The 19,496-nt window shown below is 40.0% G+C and overlaps 1 protein-coding gene across 1 annotated transcript in view; it reads left to right on the top strand.

Moving 5' to 3' along the window:
- Positions 1-14,352: 14,352 nt before the first annotated feature.
- Positions 14,353-19,496, top strand: part of LOC145805651 (uncharacterized) — a 67,913-nt gene continuing 62,769 nt past the window's right edge. The window contains exon 1 of the mRNA XM_082900821.1: positions 14,353-14,689. Coding sequence (XP_082756947.1) covers positions 14,353-14,689 — 337 coding nt within the window. The remainder of the gene's footprint in view (positions 14,690-19,496) is intronic.

Here is a 19,496-nt window from a genome sequence, read left to right as displayed (position 1 = left end):
ATGCACTAGGTCGAATGGTCAAAAGGGTGCCTCGGTAAAACCGGGGTTTGTGTTCCCATACTGGCAGAGCCCACAACCGGTCAGCCTTATGGTCATGCCTTGACAAGACAAGCCTCCGGCAAACCGTTCAGGAATAGCAGATGGCAAACACGGTGTCCTAGGCATACCAATGCAAATGCAATGCAAAGAAACACATAAGTGTAATCAAAACAAGATATCATGAGTTCGAGTCAAGTTCTCTAAATCTCCAGCAGAGTCGCCAGAAACTGTAGACGTCCCCCGAACGCCCCGGGAGGAACGAGTCCCCCGTTCCGTTCGATATTGGGCTCACTACAGTTTAGGACTCTAAAATTGTCACGGTTCTAAATCTGAACCAAAGAGTCCAAATCCGGCAAATCGTTTTGAGAAAACAGATTTTGAAAGAAGTGCCAAACATGGACTGCTTTGCCAGATACAGAGTCGCCTCCTAAATGTTTTATTTTGGGAAATTTAAGAAACCCTGACTCGTTGCCTAAGGCCACGTGTCCGTCATCACCAAAGTTGCCTCGGCTCGGGAACTTGGGTACGATTGGGGAAGGTCACTTCGTGAGCACCCCCGCTCGCCCGACCAAAGATCGGCCTCTACTAACCATGATATCTATTTTTAAAAACACTATATGTTCTTATTCCGGTTATTAGCCTAGATTACTATGTGATGCGCACAGCATACAAGTATAGACTGGATCGCCTGAGTTGGAACAAAACATTTCATGTTTGTTTGTTTAAAAATGGTTTGATGGTTCTACCCGCAAGTAGGCTAAGACGTGGATTTGCCACCCTCGGGTGGGCTTAGAAAACATGATTTTGCCACTATCTAGTGGGCTTAAAACACACATTTGATGATTTGTTCCAACCCAAATAACCCAACCTTCACCCACAGGCATTCAGGCAGTTATATCACATAAACATATAGCCTCATGGTAAGCATGCTATCATGGCAGTCACTCACACGCATGCAAGGATGCTAAAGCATAAAACTTACCGAGTACTCCAAGCCAAAATAAAAACTGATTAGAAATCCAGGTATGATCCTAATTATACAGAAATACCTAATGCAACACATGCAAAAATGCAACTATAGCAGGCTCAGCTATTCTAAACATGGCATATGAAATGCTACAGCTAACATGTATTCAACTTGGAATTGAAAATACAATGCAGTTAGTATGATGCGCCGAGCCCGGTGCATGCAAAACAGATGAATGAATGCAACATGCTATCATACTGTATGCTAATTGAAACATGCCCTAATCTAACCATCATAAGCGAGTAAATAAAAGGGAGAAAGACGTGGGGTTGGAAGACATACATCACACAAACGCACACTTATTACAACATTGCCCTCGCGCAGAGGGTCCGAATAAAATAATATACAGTCCCAAATAAATAGTACAGTCCAAATAAATAATACAGTCCAAATATGTACAGAATCCAAATTAAATAACAAATTTAACTAGGAAAGCGGTAAACTAGCATGCAAGCTAGGGACTGCCTCGACTCTGTTCCGAATGACGGATGATGCATGTTCGGGTTGCCTTGCGCGGAAATCCATTGCGATGCCCTGGTTTGCCTTTGTTTGCAATTTTTCTTGGAATGCGTGCCAAGCTTTTGAAAGGCTACTGATTCTTAATTTGCTGCAACAGAGAGCAGGAAAAGGGCATGGCAATGTATTTTCGCAAATGTATGCATGCCTCGATCCTCGTGCCACCAATCACGCATATCGATGCATGATGGCCGAGGACTCAAATTGCGCGACTCAATATGAAATGAATGCACATATAAACACAACAAAACTTAAACTCCATCATGGATAATCCAGAGTGTCGGTGACTGGGAATTGAGACACGTTCCGTCACTCGAAGTACGAAACGTCCCTCGTTTCCCGTGCTCGGGCTAACTCCTATCCCAAGCACAATGCAATATGCATGACATGCATGAATGCAATTCTAACATGCAACCTAGCATACACAATGCTATGAAATGGCATACACGATGCACGAGATAACATGGCATACGCAATGCGCTAACATACAACCTAGCATACGCAATGCTATGAAATGAAATGGCATACACAATGCGTAATGGACTTACACCAACATGAGTAGACCTCAGCCACACTCACATAGGAGGCCATTAGATGGAAATGAGACACTCGAGATGCGTGCACACGTGCACGCAAACTGAGGACCGAACCTAAGGCACCAAATGCCACTCTAACATGACATGGCAAGGCATGGAATATGGCACATAAACATGCAAGTTTCAACACTGAAATGTGATGCAAAACAGCCCCGAAACATGGAAACATGGCACTCAATGCATGGAATGAACCTGAAACACAAAACTAGGCATATGCATTGGCCTATAGCTATACAAAACATGCATTATTTGAACATGAAGTGTGAAGACAGAATCAAGAAATTCCGAAAAAAAGCATATTTACAGTTTTAAGTAAGGCCAAACAATGGACACAAATAGGACTAAACTAGCATGCAAAAATGGCCCCGTAAGAGAGGTAATGAAGCAAGTAGCAGCTGCCAGACCTAAATGGCCAAGAGCCCTTCAACAAAGTTTAATAGGAGTTCAAAATGAAGCACTTTACAGTTTACAACAAGCCACGGATCTAAACAAAAACAGGCCTAAAACATTGTGCAAGAAATGGGCCAAAAGGGAGACAAAGAAGCAAGTGCTGGCCTCAAACAGAGGAGGGCCCTTCAACAAAATTGAAGAGGGGCCCAAAACATGGTGTTTTACAGTTAGTGACCAAACCCAAAACAGTGTACATGCAAGCTTAAAATACTATGCAAAATAAGGCCTAAAAAGAGGTTTAAACACAAAGAGCAAAAAAGGAACTTCAAACAGCAAAGGTCCCTTAATCAAACATGAAGAGGGGGTCAGAATAAGGCTATTTACAGTTTGGACCAGAGCCCAAAAATACAAGCACAAGGGGCTAACAAAACATGCAAAAATAAGGCCAAAAGAGGGATAAAGAGGCAAGTGATAAAAGAAAGCCTCAAACAGTGAAGAGCCCTTCAACAATGTTGAAGAAGGGCTCAAAATAAGCCACTTTTCAGTTCATAACCAAACTGAAAAAAGTTTAAAAATAGGCCTAAAATACTATGCAAGAAAGAGGCATACAAGAGAGGTAAAGAAGCAAGTGGTAGCTAGAGACCTTAAACATGGAAGGACCCTAAAACAAACATGAATAAGACCTCAAAATAATACTATTTTAAGTTATGGTCGGAGCCCAAATATGCAAGAAAGTATAGCTAATATATTGAGCAAAATAAGGCAAGAAAGAGGGAGGAGGAGACTTACCCTTGAAGACCAAGTCTTTGACAACTCTTGGACCAAGTTTGGTGGCTCCTTAGCTCTGGAAAACAGCTCCAAGTGGCTGGAATGGATGGTGGTGGTGTGGTGCTAGGTGGTGGTGTAGAAATGGTGTAGGGTTTGGGAGGTTTTGAAGGTTGGAGTGTAGAGAGAGAGAGAGGCAATGCAAGAGCCTTAAGACAAATTTTGTAACCATTGTAATGGGATCTGGAGGGCCTGATATATAGGCAAAAGAGGGGAGAAAAAGGGGGGAAAAATGGGGGGGAAAGGAATTCAAGTTTCCCCCCAAAAGTGCAGCCCCCCGGATACAAAATCTGGGGGGAAACAGAATACATTTCTGTAAAGTACCTGGAGAGAGGATCATGGCCGGCCGGTTTCCTAGGGTTTAGGTGGCTGGACGGCTCTCCCCATGGCCGGCCGGCCAAGGGTCAAAAGGTTCAAGAAATATTAGTGGCTGGCCACCCGAGATTGGTGGCCTCCCATGTGTGCACAACACAACTATGTGGTCAAAAATTGGAGAAAATGAACCATGAGAGAGAAAATGCCATTTTTAGGAGGGGTTCAAAAGGGTCACACAGAATTACTAGCCGGCCATGTGATATTGGTGGCCTCCCAGGTGTGTACAACACAAATAAGTGGTTTAGGGCTGGAAAAAGTGGCCTTAGGGTGGTCAACATTTGCTTTCAAGTGAGAAAAACGGGCGACGGAGGGCGATGAAGGGATAAAACTGGTTGTCAGAACAATTACTGGCCTCCCACCCTTCTATGACCTTCCTAACAATGAAACAGAGGTCCTTGCCAAAAATGAACCCAAACCGATGCAAAATGAAGGTTCGGGGGCCGAAACGCGCAGCCCGAGGCCCCAAAAACTGACTGTTAGGCACCAGAAGCGGTGTTCGACCACGAAGTTGGTTTCTCGAGCCACAGTGTCCCTCAAAAGGGAGCAAATGTGATGTACGCCAAAAATCGGAGCAAATGGAGGTGGTTAAGCGGTCTCGAACCGAGGCACACGGCCAACGGCTCCGAAAAATCAAAAATCAGACTCCAAACGGGCAAAATGGCCTACGACCACGAAACGTAGCCTACGGCCACTGAGAGATGATCTACGAGACCTCTCCCTCCCTTCGGGAAGAGAAAACAGAGAAAATAGAGCCTGGTTCGCAAACCGAGGAAAAACATGAAAGTGTCCGGAAGTCCAGAGGCAAGGCTCGCAGCCGAGACTCTGAAACCTCTGAACGAGCACGATATGTAACATCACCAAGTGCTCAATCGGTGACGTCTGAGTCTTAAGGTTGGTCAAAAATCGGTGTCTACATACATTAGTCCAATTATTTACGAAATTGCCCTTGAGTGGGCCACTTTCTCATACAATGTTTAGACTGAATTCACACACCATTTTCAGCCACTCTCCTTGCTAGAAACCGTGAGAGAGTGGGAGTGAGCGAGGAATTGAATTCATGTAGAGATTAGCTTGGAGAACTTAGGAGAATTGAAGGAGGATTGCATGTTTAAGCTCCCACACTTGAAATTGAAGACCTAAAGGTAGTGAATTCATCCTTTTAATTATGAATGAGGGTTGTTCTTGCTAGGTTCTTGGTGAAATTGGTAAATTGAAGCCCAATACATACTAGCATGTGCAATTCATAGCACTTGAGTTGTCCTTCCAAGGAAGCCATGCATGCATGAACAAAATTTCCATGTTTTGAGTTGGAATTCTAAGATTTCTTCCATGCATGTGTCCATTTCACTCATATTATAGCCATTCAACTTATTTTTCCATCAAATTATTAAGTTTGGTTATGTTTTGGAAGGTTGATTTTAAGAGGTTCTTGCATGTTGAATTAAGAGCATGTTCATCAAGTTCATGTTGATTTTACACAAATTGGTTTACTTTTGGGCCATGATTTCTTGAATTGAAGCTTTAGACATGTTGTTTTATGGGTTACCAAGTGTTTTCCAAGGAGTTGGCTCAGAAAAATGAGTTTTGAATGGTTGAAGGTCGAGTTTCATGCTTGGAGGTCAATTTGGATTTTCCAGAAATTTGACCCACGCTCGAGAGGGGACTTTCACGCTCGAGCGTGAAGCCTGAGTACATGCACTTCTGCTCGAGCAGCGAGAGTCACGCTCGAGCGTGAAATGCGTATACCCAGAAGTTTGTGTGTTTTGCAGTCCGCTCGAGCGGGAAAATCCGTGCTCGAGCGAGGATCTTTGTCCTCGGGCGGGGGTCGATCGCCCGTCGAGCATGAATTTCATGCATCAAGCACTTTTTCATAAGTTTGCAGTTCGCTCGAGCGGAGAAATCCATGCTCGAGCGTGGACTTTATCTTCAGTAAAATTTGAGAAATGTTTTCTAAGGCATCTTTGCATCCTCATTCCATCCTAGACCATGTATAAGACTCTATAGTGAGGATTTAAGGTTAGAAACACACAAAGAACCAACGACGTAAGTTTTGTACAATTGGAACGTGTGTTTCAAGTTTGTATCTGTTATGTATTATGTAGGTCACGTGTCGCGTCCTGTTTTACTAACCTGCTCCGTCTGTCTGTTTCACGGCCAACTGTGAGTAATAATTTAGTAAAGTTATGTTCAATTATATTTATTTTCAGTGTGATAGAACATGACCTATTTTCCGAAATGGTATGTTCTGTACAATGAATGATTGTTCAATTTCTGATATGTATTCGTGACATCCTTAGCATCATATGATATATGTTAGTTGTTACCTGGTATCGGAGGTTCCTTTACGGAACTTATTTCTGTCTGCATTCTATTACCCGTACCGGAGGCCCTGTCACGCGGGCTCAACTTCTGTTCTGTTCTGTTACCCGGATCCGGAGGTTCCTTTATGGAACTGGTTATTCGTAACCCCACGTGTATACGCTCTGTTCTGTTCTGTTAGTGCTAGTGGATGTATCACGTAAACTTAATCATGACTTATGATTTCTGTCTATATATGATCTGGACAAACTATGATTTTGATATGAACTAAATTATGATTTTTGAATCTGTACGAACTCATTCATTGAAACCCTTTACTCTATTATTATTCACTGAGCTTTTGCTCACAACTATTATTATGTATGCGGGTGAGCCGGCACATGACCAGGGCCAGAGTTGACGGCCTTCTGTTTTGTTTTGTCAGCCAACTGTTGCGCCTCCCTAGGAGGTTCCGAACGAAGCCTAATGCCATGGCTGTTTTGTTTTGTATTCATGCTAGTCTTGTAAAGTCAGGTCTTGGGATTTAATACTGTGTAAATATTATGTACCTAGACCAGCATGTTTATATATATAAATAAGTTTTGAAATGTTCTGTCCCATGTACATTATCACAGCTCATTGGACCATGTCTATTTTGTATTATTGCTTCCGCAACCCCTTATTTTTTTGCTAATCTGTTTAGAGGCTTTTGGTAATCTATGGATTACTGGCCGGTTACAGTGATAAACCCATAGGGGCGGGTTTGGGCCGTGACAGAATGGTATCCGAGCACGTGTTCTACCGCACACATAGGTCCGTATGAGCTTAGGATGTCCTAGTAAGAGTTAGGGGCATTCCATCTGCATGTGTGAGTGTGTGGTAATATAACTGAATATGAAAACTGAATGTACATTTGAATATAATGAATTAAAGAAAACGAATACGATTGTGCTTGTGTTTATTATCATTTGATGTCTGCATAGTAAGATGGAGAATGCAAGGGAAAGTAGTGAAAGTGAGTCTTCAGGGGCTCGCATGGGCCGAATGGAACAGATGTTAGCAGCATTGACTGAAGCCTGGACACAACAACCGAGACAACAACCTTTGCCTCCTCCGCCTCCACCGGCACAAGCTGAGGCAGATAATAATGACTTCATCAATCTGACACAGAAATTTATGAAAGTGAAATCGCCAACGTTCTATGGTGGGGTTGAACCTTTGAAAGCTGAGACGTGGTTGCTTGAGATGGAAAAGTTGTATGAAGTATTTCCTTGTTTGGAAACTCAGAAAGTCCTCTTGGCCACCTACACTCTGAAAGATGAAGCCCGCAGGTGGTGGTTACTGATTCGAAGTGGCAATGAGAGTATGACATGGGCACAGTTCAATGCAATCTTTTATGATAAATATTTTTCCCAATGTTTCAGGGATCGAAAAGTGTCTAAATTTCAGGAACTCAAACAGGGAAGAATGTTTGTAGCAGAGTATGAAGCTAAATTTACAAACTAGCACGGTTCGCTCCACACATGGTGGATACTGATTACAAGAAAGCACGAAAATTTGAAGGTGGATTGGATTTGGAGGTGTTCGATCGGGTGGGCGTGTTGAAATTGCCTACTTATGTGGAAGTCTTGGACAAATCCTTAATGGTGGAAGCTATCATAGCCGGCATGAAACAAGGTAAAGCCCCAGCAACTACAACAACTGAGTGGAGAGGAAAAAGATCCGGGTTTGGTTTTAGAAAGAGCCGGTCCTTTGTTAGTAAAAAGCAAAACACAGGGACTTCGAACAGCTCGAGTCAAAGTAGTGGGTTTATTCCGGTCTATTCTGATTGTAGTAAAAGGAACAGGGGTGTGTGCTACCGAGCGTTCGGTGCTTGTTTCCGGTGTGGCCAGCCAGGCCATGTAGTGAAAGATTACCCGCTCAGGTCTGAGACTACTAGCCGTCCTGCAGCAAGTTCAGCGGGATCCGCTTCTGTGGCCAAAACCAATGCCAAAGCCAATACTGGGAAAGAACCTTTGAGACAAGGCCGAGTGTTTGCCTTAGTGCCCGGTGACGTACCAAACACCTATACTGTGGTGTCAGGTACATTCCCTATACGCTCTCATAATGCATGTGTACTGATAGATTCTGGTTCTACATATTCTTTTGTATCACATGCTTTTTCTCGAAAGTTGACTAGACCCTTAGAACAAATGACATATGTGTCATCTGTATCCACACCATCCGAGGATTCTATGATGTGTACCCATGTTTATCCGGCATGTGATATTATGATTGGCGATATGATGTTATATGTGGACTTATTACCCTTGGACATTAGTCATTTTGATTGTATTTTGGAGATGGACTGGTTGATTAAATACTGTGCTACCATTGACTGTTTGAATAAAACTATTGTGTTTAGATCACCGGGTATGCCTGAATTTACTTTTATTGGGAATGGGGTAGCTCCTCCCCCATATTTGATTTCGGCTATGAAAGCTGTAAAACTCCTTAGGAAGGGATGTAGGGGTTATCTGTGTTGTATACTGACTGCACCATCTGACAGTACTACTGTAGAAACAATCCCTGTTGTTTGTGAATTTTCCGATGTGTTTCCCACTGACTTACCTGGGGACTTAGTTGATAGAGAAATTGAATTCACTGTTGAGGTGTTTTCGGGGACACAGCCTATTTCCAAGACTCCCTATAGAATTTCTACCTCTGAATTAAAAGAATTAAAAACCCAATTTCAGGAACTATTGGATAAGAAATTTATCCGTCCGAGTACTTCACCTTGGGGTGCTCCAGCTTTATTTGTCAAAAAGAAGGATGGATCTTTAAGATTGTGTATAGACTACCGAGAACTGAACAAAATGACTATCAAGAATAAATACCCTCTGCCCCAAATAGATGACTTGTTTGATCAAGTGTTTTCCAAAATTGACTTCAGGTCCGGGTATCATCAATTAAAGGTTATAGCTGAGGACATAGAGAAAAATGCATTCCGAACTAGATATGGACATTATGAATTTTTAGTAATGCCGTTTGGGATGACCAATGCACCTGCAGCTTTCATGGATTTAATGAATAGGGTGTTTACATCATATTTGGATGACTTCATTGTTGTATTTATTGATGACATTTTGATTGAAAGAACATGAGAACCATCTGAGAACCACCTTGCGGATTTTGAGAGAAAAGAAATTGTATGCTAAATTGTCCAAGTGTGAATTCTGGCTTGACAGTGTGACATTTTTGGGACATGTAATTAACAAGGATGGAGTTTCTGTTAACCCTCAGAAAATTGCAGCTGTCGTGGATTGGCCTAGACCGACAAATGTGACAGAAGTCCGAAGTTTTTTGGGACTTACAGGTTACTATTGCAGGTTTGTGAAAGACTTTTCCAAGCTTGCCATGCCATTGACGCAGTTAACTCAGAAAAATGTGCCATTTGACTGGAATGAACAAAGAGAGGCAGCTTTCCAAGAGTTGAAAACTAGGTTAGTGACCGCACCAATCTTAACCTTGCCTAATGGTACTGATGGGTTTCAAGTGTACGGTGATGCTTCCTATAAAGGTTTGGGGTGTGTACTAATGCAAAATGGAAAGGTGATTGCCTATGCATCTAGACAACTCCGACCTCATGAAAAGAATTACCCAACACATGATCTTGAATTAATAGTTGTGGTGTTCGCTTTGAAAATATGGCGCCACTATTTGTATGGGGTAACTTGCGAGATGTATACAGACCATAAAAGTTTGAAATACTTTTTCACCCAAAAGGAATTGAACATGAGACAGAGGCGATGGTTAGAGTTAATCAAGGATTATGACTTGCAAATCTTGTATCATCCAGGAAAAGCTAATACCGTGGCAGATGTCTTGAGCCGAAAATCCAGTGCGAATTTGTCATGTTTGCTATCCAACCGAAAAGATTTGTGGACTGACCTAGAACAAGACGGGCTATTAACTGCTATTGCCGCTCAACCTGTAATTCTTGATGAAATCAAACAGAAATAGTGCGAGGATGAATACTTGAAAAAGATCACGGAGGAACATGACTCAAAGCCGAGGCCAGGATTTGTGTTTGAGAATGATGTGTTGAAATTTCAGAACCGTCTTTGTGTGCCCGATTGTTATGATTTGAGGAAACGTGTTATGACCCAAACTCACAGTAATAAATTTGCTATGCATCCGGAGAACACAAAGACGTATCATAATTTGAAACAGAATTTTTGTTGGCCTGGAATGAAAAAGAGCATTGCAGACTTTGTGGCTAGATGTCTACAGTGCCAATAGGTTAAGGCTGAACATCAACGACCTGCTAGTTTGCTATAACCACTCCCAATACCGAAATGGAAATGGGAGCACATTACCATGGACTTCATTGTGGGATTGCCTCGTTCTTCTCGAGGTATGGACTCTGTCTGAGTTATAGTTGACCATTTAACTAAGTCTGCCCATTTTCTGTCTGTCAAAACTATTTATAATGCTGATAAATTGGCCAATATCTATATGATTGAAATTGTGAGATTGCATGGAGTGCCAGTATCTATTGTGTCTGACAGGGACTTAAAGTTTGTATTGAGATTTTGGCAGAGTTTACAACAGGATTTGGGGACTGAATTGAGACTGAGCAGTGCCTATCACCCACAGACAGATGGCCAAACTGAACGAACGAACCAAACTCTAGAGGATATGCTCAGAATGTGCGTGTTAGACTTCCAAGGAAATTGGGAGACCTATTTGCCATTAGCTGAATTTGTGTACAACAACAGTTACCATTCAAGCATTGGAATGGCGCCTTACGAAGCTTTGTATGGAAGAAAGTGTCATTCTCCAATATATTGGGCTGAAGTAGGTGACAGACCTTTGTTGGGACCAGAACTGGTGCAAGAAACAATCGAGATAATGAAATTGATCCAGTAACATTTGAAATCTGCACAGAGTCGGCAGAAGAGCTATGCCGATGTTCAAAGACGAGATAAAGAATATGAAGTTGGGGACCACGTGTTTATAAAGGTGACCCCGATGAAGGGTCAAACTCAGTTTGGTGTTAAGGGCAAGTTCGCTCCAAGATATGTTGGACCTTATGAAGTCCTTGAAAAGATCAATCCAGTATCGTATCAGGTAGCTTTACCACTGGTAATGGAGCATATGCACAATATATTTCATGTATCGATGCTTCGGGAATATTTGAGAGATCCACTCCATGTCATTGAGCCAACACATGTACTGTTGAAAGATGATTACACCTACGAGGAAAGACCTATTCAGATTATGAACCGTAGAATCAAAAGACTGAAAAATAAAGAAATACCACTAGTAAAAGTTGACTAGCAAAACCACGGAGGAACCTATGCAACCTGGGAAACTGAGGAAGACATGGTGAAGAGATATTCGGAACTGTTTCCGTTGAACTCAATGTTCTTCCAGAATGAAGGTAATTCGAGTTTGGGGACCAAACTCTTTTAACGGGGGGAGACTGTAATAACCCCGACCCCAGATTACTGTTAACAATAATTTAGGAAGGATTTGGAACTAATTTGCATGAGTATTGCATCATCTTTGTATTTCTATCTGTCAGGCGTAGAAAGATTTGTTCATGTTTGAGTTTTGCATTGCGAATTGAAAGCCTTATCGGCGCCCGATTTCGAAATTGACTTGATATATGTGTTAGTTATGATTTATAGAATTTTATGGTAGGTTTCATTAAAATTCAGTTCGGAGCAATTAAATTTGATTAAATAACGTTAAATTACATTAGTCCAATTATTTATGAAATTGCCCTTGAGTGGGCCACTTTCTCATACAATGTTTAGACTGAACTCACACACCATTTTCAGCTACTTTCCTTGCTGGAAACTGTGAGAGAGAGGGAGAGAGGGAGGAATTAAATTCATCTACAGATTAGCTTGGAGAACTTAGGAGAATTGAAGGAGGATTGCATGTTTAAGTTCCCACACTTGAAATTGAAGACCTAAAGGTAGTGAATTCATTCTTTTAATTATGAATGAGGGTTGTTCTTGCTAGGTTCTTGGTGAAATTGGTAAATTGAAGCCCAATACATACTAGCATGTGCAATTCATAGCACTTGAGTTGTCCTTCCAAGGAATCCATGCATGCATGCACAAAATTTTCATATTTTGAGTTGGAATTCTAAGATTTCTTCCATGCATGTGTTCATTTCACTCATATTATAGCCATTCAACTTATTTTTCCAATCAAATTATTAAGTTTGGTTATGTTTTAGAAGGTTGATTTTAAGAGGTTCTTGCATGTTGAATTAAGAGCATGTTCATCAAGTTCATGTTGATTTTACACAAATTGGTTTACTTTTGGGCCATGATTTCTTGAATTGAAGCTTTAGACATGTTGTTTTATGGGTTACCAAGTGTTTTCCAAGGATTTGGCCCAGAAAAATGAGTTTTGAATGGTTGAAGGTCGAGTTTCATGCTTGGAGGTCAATCTGGATTTTCCAGAAATTTGACCCACGCTCGAGAGGGGACTTTCACGCTCGAGTGTGAAGCCTGAGTACATGCACTTCCGCTCGAGCGGTGAGAGTCACGCTCAAGCATGAAATGCGTATACCCAAAAGTTTGTGTGTTTTGCAGTCTGCTCGAGCAGGAGAATCCATGTTCGAGCGAGGGTGTGTGTCACACGCTCGGGCAGGGGTCGATCGCCCATCGAGCATGAATTCATGCATCCATCACTTTTTCATAAGTTTGCAGTTCGCTCGAGCGGGGAAGTCTACTCTCGAGCGGGGCTTCTTTTTCTGCATGTCCACTCGAGTGGAGAAATCCACGCTCGAGCGTGGACCTTATCTTCAGCAAAATTTGAGAAATGTTTTCCAAGGCATCTTTGCATCCTCATTCCATCCTAGACCATGTATAAGACTCTATAGTGAGGATTTAAGGTTAGAAACACACAAAGAACCAACGACGTAAGTTTTGTACAATTGGAACGTGTGTTTCAAGTTTGTATCTGTTATGTGTTATGTAGGTCACGTGCCACGTCCTGTTTGACTAACCCGCTCCGTCTGTCTGCTTCAAGGCCAAATGTGAGTAATAATTTAGTAAAGTTATGTTCAATTATATTTATTTTCTGTGTGATAAAACAAGACCTGTTTTTCGAAATGGTATGTTCTGTACAATGAATGATTGTTCAATTTTTGATATGTATTCGTGACATCCTTAGCATCATGTGATATCTGTTAGCTGTTACCTGGTATTGGAGGTTCCTTTGCGGAACTTATTTCTATCTGCATTCTGTTACCCGTACCGGAGGCCTTGTCACGGGGGCTCAACTTCTGTTCTGTTCTTTTACCCGGATCCGGAGGTTCCTTTATGGAACTGGTTATTCGTAACCCCACGTGCATACGTTCTGTTCTGTTCTGTTCTGTTAGTGCTAATGGATGTATCACGTAAACTTAATCATGACTTATGATTTCTGTATGTATATGATTTGGACAAACTATGATTTTGGTATGAACTGAATTATGATTTTTGAATCTATACGAACTCATTCATTGAAACCCTTTACTCTATTATTATTCACTGGGCTTTTACTCACAGTTATTATTATGTATGTGGGTGAGCTAGCACATGACTAGGGCCAGAGTTGACGACCTTCTATTTTGTTTTGTCAGCCAACTATTGCGCCTCCCGAGGAGGTTCCGAATGAAGCCTAACGCCATGGCTATTTTGTTTTGTATTCATGCTAGTCTTGTAAAGTTAGGTCTTGGGATGTAATACTGTGTAAATGTTGTGTACCTGGACTGGCATGTTTATATATATAAATAAGTGTTGAAATATTCTGTCCCATGTACGTTATCACAGTTGGACTATGTCTATTTTGTATTATTGCTTCCGCAACCCCTTATTATTTTGCTAATCTGTTCAGAGGCTTTTGGTAATCCACGGATTACTGGCCGGTTACGGTGCTAAACCCATAGGGGCGGGTTTGGGTCGTGACACTTCTCGACAATTAAAACCTCATGAGAGACGATACGCTACTCATGACTTAGAGTTGGCAGCAGTTGCTTTTGCGTTGAAAGTGTGGCGACACTATTTGTTTGGGGAGCACTTTGAGTTGTACGCAGATCACAAGAGCCTCAAATATCTCTTTTCTCAAAAAGAGTTGAACATGAGGCAACAGAGGTGGGTTGAATTTGCCAGTAGTTATGATTTTGAGATCCTTTACCACCCGAGAAACGGAAATGTGGTCGCTGATGCACTTAGTCGACAACATGGGATTATAGCTTCTTTGATGATTCAAGAATAGAAGTCCTTGGAGTTAATTTCGATGCATGATGTTCAACCAATAGAGAGTGCTGAGAGGTCATACATTGGTAGTTTGACCATGCAGCCGACGTTACTGGGCAAAGTTCGTGAGATGCAGAATTTAGATGGGTTTCTCGTCAGCAAGCTCGATGACCTTGTAGTGGATTTGATCGATGATTGTCCTACTGATTGGTCTGTGGACTCAGATGGGAGATTGCGATTCAAGGGCAGGTTGTATGTACCTAACATTGTTGAATTGATGAAAGAGATTATGGATGATACCCATAGGTTCCGATACACCATTCACCTTGGTGGGATTAAGATGTATCAGGACCTGAAGAGGACGTTTTGGTGGGAAGGTATGAAGAAAGATATAGGAGAGTATGTTTCTTGATGTTATGTGTGCCAACAGGTTAAGGCAGAACACCAACGACCGTTTAGACTTTTGTAGCCTTTTGAGATTCCTACTTGGAAATAAGAGTATATCTCAATGGGTTTCGTGGATAGATTGTCGCGGTCTAAGCGAGGCAATGAATTTATTTGGGTGATCGTGGATCGACTCACCTAGTCTGCTCATTTTTATTCCTATTAGTGTTCACCGAACTGCAGATAAACTAGTTAGGCTGTATTTTCGGGAGGTGTTGCGACTTCATGGCGCACCAGTTTCTATAGTTTCGGATCGTGATCCATTGTTTATGGTTTGGGAGAGTTTTCAGCATGTTTTAGGTGCTAGGTTAGACTTGAGCACGGCTTACCATCCCAGACAGATGGGCAAACTGAGCGGGTAAATTAGATCTTGGAGGATATGTTGAGAGCTTGTGTCCTCGATCTTGGTGGTAATTGGGAAGAACACTTGCCATTGGTGGAGTTTGCTTATAATAACAATTGTCACTCCAGTATCGGGATGACACCTTTTGACGCTTTGTATGAGAAGCTATGTCGATCACCTGTTTGTTGGATGGAGGTAGGAGATGTGACGTTGTTAGGGCCAGAGTTGGTGAAAGAGACCACGGAGAAGGTGAACATTATTCGGGAATGTATTAAGACTGCACAAAGTCGTCAAAAGAGTTACGCTGATAAAAAACATAAGGGAGTTGAGTTGAATGTTAGAGATTGTGTTTTTGAAGGTCTTGCCGATGAAGGATATCATGCGGTTTGGAAAGAAGGGAAAGTTGGCACCTAGATTTGTGGGACCATACGAGATCACTGAGAGGATTGGTAATGTGGCTTACAAACTAGTTCTACCACCTGCTTTAGCTATGATTCACAATGTGTTCTATGTATCTTTATTGCGGAAGTGCGTGCAAGACCTTTCCCAAGTAGTATCACCAGAAGTGATGGAGATTAGTGATGATATAACGTATGTGGTGCAACTGATTACTATTCTAAATCGGGATGTAAAGCAATTGTGGCGCAAGAAAGTAAACTTGGTGAAAGTGCAATGGAGTGAAGATGAGAACGATATTACCTAGGAGTTAGAAGAGAAAGTTCGGCATATGCACCCGAAACTTTTTGATTAGTACTCTCTCATATAGAATCTCAGAATAAGATTCTTTTGGGGTGTGTATATTGTAGCGACCCTAATTTTCTTAAGTCATTAATTATTATTATTATGATTATTATTATCTTATTTTATTTTTGTCTTTATTAATTGTGTGGTCACATGAGAATTTAATGTAATATTTAATGAATTTAATGTGGTGATTAATTAATTTAATGTGTTATTTAATTATATATAATTAATCTATATATATATATTTGTTATAAAAAAAAGTGTTATATATATATATATTTAATCTCATATTTATATTTATATATAATACAATATATTATAATAATTTATTAAGTTAAAATAGGATTAGGTTTTAATATAATATTATATAAAGTGAATTAGGTTAGAATATGGATTAGGGAATCAAAGAAAAGAAAAGGGAATTTGGAAGAGAGCAGCCACGGGAGAGGAGAGCAGCCACGGGGGAAAGGAGAGAGAGACAGAGAGAGACAGAGAGAGAGAGTGATCAAAATCAAAGAGTTGTATTGAGGATTCAAGAGAGACGGTGGAAGAAGGTAGGGAAAAAGAATAAAAAAGATTAGAGTTTTATTTTAGTAGTTTTGTTAATTATTCAAGTAATTTTTTGATCTTTAAAAAAATATTGTGAGTACAAAATCTATTTTTCTTGATTCATGTTTAATTCTTTGTTTTTATTTATTTATGTTTATTTATTTGATATTAGTTTGATTTTGTATTTACATAAAGATGATAGATTAATTTTAATTATTTTGATTAGTTGTATATGTAAAGTTTAAGGTTTTTAGATAATTGATTGATTTTAATTACTTTGATTAGTTGTGTAAGTAAAGTTTAGAATTTTTAGATGAATGATTGATTTCAATTATTTTAATTAGTTATGTATGCAAGGTTTAAGATTTTTTTTTTTGTATTTATTTTATGGTTTTAATCACACTCATAATTATATGAAATTGGAATAAACTTAGAATCCATAGATATTGGTTAGATGTATTGATTTGTTGTTGGTATTTATTTATTTTTATTTATTTGATGTTGGTTTGATTTTGTATTTGCATGTAGATGATGGATTGATTTCATTATTTGGTTAGATGTGTATGTAATGTTTATGATTTTTATATGTATTTATTTTATAATTATAATTACACTCCTGAATATATGAAATTGAAATTAAAATTAATTAGGAACTCATAGATAAATTCCTTATACTCCACCATGACTCCATGGATTGTTGTTTTATTTGAGTGATGGTGTGAAAGAGTGTATAAAAAAGTGAGGATTATGAGATTTATTTGAATGCCTTAAGCTTGGCACTGTTATGTTTGTTCTCATGAGTGAGATGTTTTGCATATGTATATTGTTGCCTCGTTCTCATGAGTAGATGAGTGCTTTGATTTACGCGCGTATGTATATGCTAACCATCTGGGGAGTGTGGGTCAAACTCGGGACGATATCCCCGTGCAAGTTTGGCTTCGGAGCAGTGTTAGGTATACGGGAGGCACATGAGATATATGTGTAGACCGGAAGTGGAGGCCGAAGTTTGTATTGATTTGTACATATTTGTACATGTTGAAAAATTGTAAACGATCTCGATAAATTATGAAATTTGAGAAGAGGCATGTATACGTGACTGTACGAGATGAATATCCCTAATTCAACATTTAATGTGATTCTCAATATTTACTCGACTCTAATTGGGCCCAATAGATTTGCCTAGTGGGCCGATCTCAAATTGGGCCCAGTTAGATTGGACTTGCATGGGCCCGTTCACCTTTTCGGGCTTCTACTTAATTTTGGCTCCCATAATCAAGTAGGTTGATCTTTACAAATATTGTAGAAGTGCACTGTGCATCTACTCCATAATTCCCTTCCTGAAACAAGCCATACACCTCCCTCTCTAATCATTCTTTTCTAAAAATCAGTTGATTGCTTATAAGCATATTGTAGAGTAAGGAACATTATATTAAGAGCATAATGGAAACCACTTTTAGAAATCAAATACATATGATATCATACAGAACATATAACCATACCCATGGGCAGTACAAAACAGAGGGTTAGTGGATCCATAACACGTGTATAGACTCAAGAGATGGCTTATACAGATTCTAAAGGTGGCTCTCACAATAGTGTAGTACATAGCTTTGCACAACACTTTGCTCCAAATCAGAAGGTCACTAGAGTAACAATCAAAACAGATGGTCAATAGATCTATAACAGTACAGATGTATGGATTCAAGAGCTGGTTCGTACGGATTCTAAAGGTGGCTCCCACAATAATGTAGCACGTAACTCTGCATAGCACTTTGCTCCTTGCTAAAGGGTCACCAAAGAGAGGGCCAATCATGATTAAAGTCCCCCAAAGTGTGAGACCTTCGTAGTGGTACTTATATAAATATTTATGCAGATGATCATTTACCAAACCGTTATCACAACTATATTTAATAAACATTTATATCCATTGGTTTTCCTTTTTACACAAGTAGGGTTCAAATAACAAATAATATCTTTTGTCATATTAACAGTTTACAAAACATAATTAAACTTGAAACAAGTTATGATAGCTCAAGGTATAATACAACTCACCTATGTATCAAATTATAAAGATTGATTAACTATTGTAGACACCACATTTTGATTGACCCTAATACTTCAGGCGCTTGCAAGCCTTCTGATGATGAAACAGTAATTATTTCATCTTCAGGATATTTAAAGTTGTTTGGAATTGTTGTAGAAATCTGTTTTTGGCCAAAAATTAACTTTTTACGAAAATGACCATACCTCTGGACCTATTTTTAGTCAAAAACCAACTTTTTAACCCCAAGAAAGAGAGAGAGAGAGAGAGAGAGAGAGAGAGAGAGAGAGATAGAGAGAGAGAGAGAGGCCTGGTTGTACTTTGATTGAATATATTTTTTAAAACTAGTGACCGATTTTAACAAAAATATCGATCAGAAAGCAATTCGAGTTTACTTGAGCCACAAGCAAGCCAAAGGCGTGGGACTTCACACTTGTGCATGCATGGCACATGTACTAAGGAAAAACGTGTGTACACATTATTTATGAATGCACACGATAGTTGTGCGTGTGCACATCCAAGCATGACAGAGTTATTTTTTGGTAACTTAATCTTGGTGCATTTTTTGAGGGGAGCGGAGAGAGAAAGCAATGGAACCATAGGAAGGGCTCTAAAACCTTCCCCTCTTCCTATATAGGGAGGCCCTCCCCCTCCCTTTCAAGTGGTTAAAAGTTTGAGAGTTTCTTTTAGCATTTGAGAGTAAAAACACCTTTTCTCTCTCCTTTTTGCCTTAGCACCTAAATTCCCACCCTCACAACAACTTTAAACACTGAAAAATACTCTAAGGTTTGAAGAACTTGAACTATAATCAGAACTTTTGCTTGAGGGAGGCTTGTAAGTAAGAAACGTGAGTTTCTTTGCGTTTTTCTTCATGTGCTCTTCAGTTTAATCAAACCAGAAGGTAAACTCTCACTCTTTTTGTATCCCAGTGCTTCTTTTGATCTTTATTTTAATAGTTAATGATAGTTTAGGCATCTATCCATTGTTTCATCATGTAGTTTGTTGATTTCTCTTATTGTCTCACCTATCTTTCCAAGCTTTCTTTTCTCTTGTTAAACAGCAT

This window comes from Camellia sinensis, chromosome 13 (genome assembly GCF_055761805.1).
Source record: "Camellia sinensis isolate YWXY chromosome 13, ASM5576180v1, whole genome shotgun sequence".
In the NCBI taxonomy this organism is placed as follows: domain Eukaryota; kingdom Viridiplantae; phylum Streptophyta; class Magnoliopsida; order Ericales; family Theaceae; genus Camellia; species Camellia sinensis.
Note: the sequence above shows the minus strand (reverse complement) of the source record. Positions and strands in the feature narration are given on the sequence as shown.